This window comes from Haplochromis burtoni, unplaced genomic scaffold (genome assembly GCF_018398535.1).
Source record: "Haplochromis burtoni strain Fernald_Lab_line unplaced genomic scaffold, NCSU_Asbu1 Contig_969, whole genome shotgun sequence".
NCBI classification, from domain to species: Eukaryota; Metazoa; Chordata; class Actinopteri; order Cichliformes; family Cichlidae; genus Haplochromis; species Haplochromis burtoni.
Window position 1 is genome coordinate 43,129 of NW_024583330.1, and position 6,314 is coordinate 49,442.

General features: G+C 36.9%; 1 protein-coding gene across 1 annotated transcript; it reads left to right on the forward strand.

Annotated features, from left to right (window-relative positions):
- irf10 (interferon regulatory factor 10) lies at positions 1 to 6,267 on the forward strand. The gene is made up of 9 exons (XM_042216220.1): positions 1 to 81; positions 291 to 479; positions 2,262 to 2,457; positions 2,632 to 2,708; positions 3,435 to 3,489; positions 4,209 to 4,307; positions 4,562 to 4,948; positions 5,047 to 5,165; positions 5,778 to 6,267. The coding sequence occupies exons 2-9, from the start codon at positions 309 to 311 to the stop codon at positions 5,880 to 5,882; spliced, it is 1,209 nt and encodes a 402-aa protein (XP_042072154.1). The 5' UTR covers positions 1 to 81; positions 291 to 308; the 3' UTR covers positions 5,883 to 6,267.
- Positions 6,268 to 6,314: the final 47 nt, after the last annotated feature.

Sequence of the window (6,314 nt, forward strand, 5' to 3'; positions counted from 1 at the left end):
GTATCAAATGAGTTAAAGCTTTCGCTTTCGCTTCCAAGAGCCCACTTAATTTTAGTTGCGACTTCTTCATTTAAGCTTGCGGTGAGATCTGTTTGTGTTAAATTGATAAACTTTTAGTCTGTTTTTGGTCTATTGTGCCGTACTTAACATCACATAAGAAGCTCGGACGGCAGCGAGATTAAAAAATACTGGTATTTTTCCAGTTTGCAAGGTGGGAACGTGATTAAACTGTGCTGGGTCAACTGTGCACATGTCTCTGACATTTGAAAGTGGAATTTTGTTCTTCTAAGACACAGTATGTTCTGAAGATGGATGACGGGGCTAAGTTGCACCTGAAAGAGTGGCTCATAGTCCAGATAGAGAGTGGGGAATATGAAGGACTTTGCTGGGAGGATGAGAACAAAACTATGTTCAGGATACCGTGGAAGCACGCAGCCAAGAAGGACTACAAACAGACGGAAGATGCGGCGTTGTTCAAGGTCAACATTTTCTAAACTTTTATTTTCCAAAAATGTAAACGTAAAATTTGCCGAAAATACTGTTTGGGGGTGTTTTAAACTGCATAAATAATCGGATCCCAATTTGCCATTGCGTTGAAGTAATTTGGACGATACCCTTATTTCCTGCACTGGTTTATGTGCATTTAAGTAAGAACTTAAACCATAGCAGATGCAAAGGAAATGAGAAAAGATTCATTTCACTGAACATTAGAAGTGGAGGGTGTTTATTTTCGCCAGATTGTTGGACGGTTGCAGATGGTCGCATTAATGAACTGCAAGTCTTTGTTAGGAAGTGTTTTTTTTAAATTATTATTTTTTTTTTTTATTTAACTTTAACTATGTGAGAGAAAAAAATTAGTCTACTGATAAAATCCGTTACTTTGCTGTGTTGGCCAGGCCACTATTAGGCCTGGCCAACACAGCAAAGTGCTTTTTAATGGTCACTAGGAGGCAGCCAAGTTTGACTGAACAGAGGCGATATGGACTAAGGTTGTATAAACCAGAACTAGGTATAAAATAAATAACTGGAAATAACAATAAAAAAGTCACTGAATAAAACTAAAACATCATTTTCAAGAAAGAGAAAAAAACCAAGAAACGAAACCTAGTTTCTCACTAAAATATTCAGTAAAAGTTTGTGTTGAACCATTTTGTAATACAAAATATCCATGTTAAAATCTCAATAAACTAACAGTGTTTGTAACACAAAGTAAACAAAAACTCACAATTTTCAAAGATTAAAAACTGAAACTCAGCTTTGGGAGCAAAATGAAACTAAACAGATTTAAAAGCAAAAGCTGAAAACATAATGAAAAAGAAAAAACGATATTAATACAAAGCTATAATAACTAGACTATATAAGATAGCGATGACTTCACTGGATTTATTCATCTGAAAGTATGTGGTAAACAATATATTTTTATTTACGTATTTATAGCACATAAATAATTATTTTATATCTGTTTCAATAGATGTTTGGTTTATCACTTTATTAATGCAAGTCAACTCAAATTTATTTATATAGCACCAAATCACAACAGCAGTTGCCTCAAGGTGCTTTATATTGTAAGTTAGAGAGAGAGAGAAAATCGCAACAATCCAAGCCCTCCTATGAGCAAGAGCTCTGGCAACAGTGGAAAGGAAAAACTTCCTTTCAAAAGGAAGAAACCTCCAGCTTACCCCGGTTAAGGGAGCGATAGCTATCTGCTGCGATGGGTTGGGGATCAGGGGAAGAAGATCGGAAAGACGCGCTGTGGAAGAATGCCAGAGGTTAATAATAACTCATGATTAATTGCAGAGTGGTGTATTAACACATAGAGAGTAAAAAAGGCGAGTAAAAAAGAAAAATCGTGCATCATGGGAAGCTCCCAGTAGCCTAGACTTATTGCAATGCAACTAAGGGGGGATTCAGAGTCCCCTGATCCAGTCCTAACTATATTCTTTGTCAAAAAGGAAGGTTTTAAGTATTTTAAGCATATTTATGAAATAATAAACCCACAATTCTAAAACTGCTATTTGAAAATATCCCTACTTCTTATCTTTTTCTAAAGCAATTCATTTCAATTTTTCCTCAATGATGGTTTGATGAATTCACACTTTTAATAATTTAATGATAGAAAAGAAGATTAATCAGACACTTGCAGATGATGAAGTGCATCAAAACATGCTTTAAATATGTTGAAGTTTAGAGTTACATACAGTTTTTTTTCATGCGACCACTTCTAAACATAGATTGTCTCATATTTTAATCTTTGTATTCAGGCTTGGGCTGTGTACAAGGGCAAATATAGGGAGGGCAGGGACAGAGCTGATCCCACCATGTGGAAGACTCGTCTACGCTGTGCACTTAACAAAAGCACAGACTTCCAGGAAGTCCCTGAACGCAACCAGCTAGATATCACGGAGCCATACAAGGTCTATCGCATCCAACATGATAACAGCCAATCCAGGCCAGCAGGTAAAAACCGAGTGTAAGAGTTTCTTATATATATCTTTGATCTATCTACAGTTTTTGAGCTTTTATTAAAAATAAAAATTATCTTTACTTTACAGGGTATTGCTTTAACTATATAGTACAGTATATGTGAGTATTTTATTTGTGCTAACTTTATCTACTTGTTGCTCTTCTCAGAGTCTATTCAAATAAAGGATCAAGTGATGCACCATGCCAAGAGGTCTCCAAGGACCCCCGCTTATCTGGACAAATTGGTAAACTAACCCATACAGCCAATAATCCCTGGATTAACAAAATATCTGATAGTGGATTATGCAGTGGACACACTGTAATAATCCTAAAGAAATGAAGAAAAAATCACTTTGCTTTTAAATGGGAATATTACTTCTATTATTTCTTGTTGGCACTTCATTGCAATCGAGTTTTGAACGGAGTTTAAAGAGTTATCGATTATACTATTTTGGATCTTTCCATTTATATTCTTTGCATGATTACGAGTTTAAAATAATCCTCATTTAATTAATCCGGGGTGTTGGTACAGGTACTCAATTTATCTCTGCAAGCTGTTTTATCTCCTTGTATGTGAACTTTCTTCTGATTGGTTGTCCCTCATAAACAGAAGGTGTGAAGAACACATGTAGGTGTTCTTTGCTCAAAGCCAGAACTGTGTGCTTGAGATAAGTCAGTGAAATATCTGCTTTCACTGACATAATACAGAGCAGTCAAACTGTCTGAAACCAAGAATTTAGAGCAATCTGAAACCTGATGACTACTGCATATGCTGGTCAACTAAATATAAGAAACATCCATGAATATAAATAGATAAAAATGTAAAAAAAAAAGTCCCCTTTAAATGTGTATGTGTTCACCACGGTACACAACAGTGTGCACCTCCAATAAGAAGCTTTTGCTGTTATGTTAAAAATGTTACTTATAAGCCTCATGCAATGTTTATCTAACCTCGGTTTCTTTTTTTGTAGCCCCCAAATAAAGAAGAATCCTTTCAAGGAGATAAAGAAGAAAAAATATTAACAGGTAAGACTTACATACACAAACTGGTACATCACTATAGAACCATTAAGGATAATCATGACCACAAAGATCAAACGTTTTTTGTAAAAGTGTGCATTTATCCTTGCTAGGTTTCACACGTGGGCATGAGATTGTTATGGCATTTGGTCACCTTTGAGCTATTTGAGTGCTTGTTCATTTTCCTATATATGAGTTGACTGCAGTGATACGTTGTCCAGGGCCCCATATTGGCCCTTTTCTGTGTTCCCAAATGGTTTGTGAGATGCCGATTGGGTAAACATATGATTTGGGTGAGAAGCTGGCTTACATTGGGATACTGATGCTGTTAACACAGTTATATTTTTGCTGAAGGGGTTCCTGCTGGCTGCAAAAAAAAAGACGAAGCTCCATAAATCAGTCATTCTCTAAACTTCTTTAGATAGAATTAAATTCCATTTTGAACAGTTTTTTTTTTTGTAGTGCCAGAAGGAGTCTCATATTTCTTTTTGTCAGTGAAGTTGATCAACAACTGTTAGTTAGATTGCTGTCAAATTGTTTTTTCTTTATTTTTGGTCAAACTGGATTGGTAAGATAGTCACTCTTATGTCAAACTGTTTGTTGACATGGGAAAAATGTCTGTTGCAATCAGATGGTTTGATATGCCAACCCTTACTTCTCAGAATTTTACTCAGCTTAAAAATAAAAGCAGCAACGTCGTTTTATGTGTGTTTTTTCTGCTTTAGAAAACCTGATGAGGGAGCACATGTACTGTGAGTTAGTGGAAAAACATCAAAACCCGGCCCCTGCACCTATAGCCTTCTTTCCTACACTTGCTATATCAGGTAAGAGCATTTTTTAGGATTATGCACAGACAGGTGAACGTGTTGTTGGCTTTTTCAGCATATGGTCTGGAACACATACTATCTTTTGTGTGTATTTTTTAAAATAGAACTATTTTGTTATATTTCGTAACTCTGTAATTTGTTGTATTATTTAGTTTACTCTAGTTATTGTTCTGGCTTTCTTGGAGCAACTGTGACCACAGAATTTCCTCTGGGATTAATAAAGTATTCTGATTCTTATTCTTATCTTAAAGACTTCCGTATGCAGGTGATGTTGGTGTATCAGGGCCAGATAGTGACGAAAGTGACCACCAGGAGTCCAGATGGGTGTTTTATCCTGCAGGGACATGTTCCTTTGGGAAATGAGAAGATTTACGGACCCTGCACTGCCCAACAGCTTTCTTTCCCTTCCCCGGGCTCTGTATGCCAGCCACCCACTATGGCTGAAGCAATGAATCGCCTTCTTTGTCACCTGGAAAGAGGTGTTCTATTATGGGTGGCCCCAGATGGAGTGTTTATCAAGAGATTCTGCCAGGGCAGAGTGTACTGGAACGGCCCCATGGCCCAACACATCGACAAACCCAACAAACTGGAGCGAGAAAAAACCTTCAAACTGCTTGATATACCCACATTTCTCAATGGTAAGGCAGCTCATGCATACATGACAAATCTTTACTCCATGCAAACAGGTGTTGTGTTTTTATCATCGATCTGAATATACCAATTATCATCTGCGCAGGTCTCCAGAACTGTCTACAGGGGAGGGGGCCTACACCCTCTTATGAGATTGAGCTCTGCTTTGGAGAGGAATATCCAGACCCCAATGTACCTAAAACCAAGAAGCTGATCATGGCTCAGGTGGGTGGAAAAACTTTACAGATTTACTTACACATTGTCACTGTTTAGCATCTGGTTGTAAATAAAATATCAAATATCCTTTTAATTTTTATTTGATTTGCTCATAAAAACAGGGGATTTAATTAAAAAACGGTTTTCAGTTTCAAATTAAGATTCATATTCTATAAATCTTCTATGCTATGAGTTAAAATGGTGGTCAAATGGCTCCTCCTGTCCATGTGTTGAATCATCCTTGGTCAAGGTATCAAACACCAAGTTACCCCCAGTGCATCCATCAGAGCATAAATGTTAGATAAAAGCACTGGATGAATGAGACTCATAGTAAAAAAGTGCTACTCTATATAAATACCAGTCCAATCCAATCTATGTTCCTTTTACAGTTCAGTGATATGTGACAGTGCATCTGATTGGCTGTCATCACCTTGTATGTTTTTAAAATACCCCACCTGGTAAATATTAACTAAATTTTATGTCAAGCTGAAAAGTCTTTTGCCTTCCAAAGTCAAATCAGGACTTTGGAACATGAAAGCTCGCCGTGCAGCAATAGTAATGTCAACCAGCAGAGGTCCCCATAAGCATATTAATTGTGTATCACAATGTCCTGTTGGTCAGGTGGTTCCCTTGTTTGCAGTGGAGCTATTGCAGAGGTTCAATTTGGCAGAAACTGAAGACAAGCCTCTGACCATCACCTCCAACACAGCGGGAGAGAAGATGTAGGAGGATGAGGAAAGCTACGTGCTTCAGGGTAGGCTTGGACAGTGTACAAGTGGATTACTGAAGGTGTGTTTCTTCCTTGTAAAGACACCCGCAGAGCATTACAGTGTTGTCAGCAGAGATGGAGATGTGTTTAAGAAACATATCATTGCAACACTGACCTGTTTGTAATGCATCAAAGTAATTTGCTTTTTATTTCTACCTTTTGTTGACTGTAAAGTGTTACCAAGTGCTCTGCAAACATATTGTTTAACCCAATAAAATGTGCTTCCAAAATACTGTAACATTAAATCTTTATCATGTATCCAATATTGATCTCATATATTTAGAGTAGTACTGCTAAGTAATTTAAATTCATAATGCTTTACAACAAATGGCATGAATAAAGTGACACTTGTAAATAAATCTATAAAGCTTTTTTTCCCTTTATTTCTA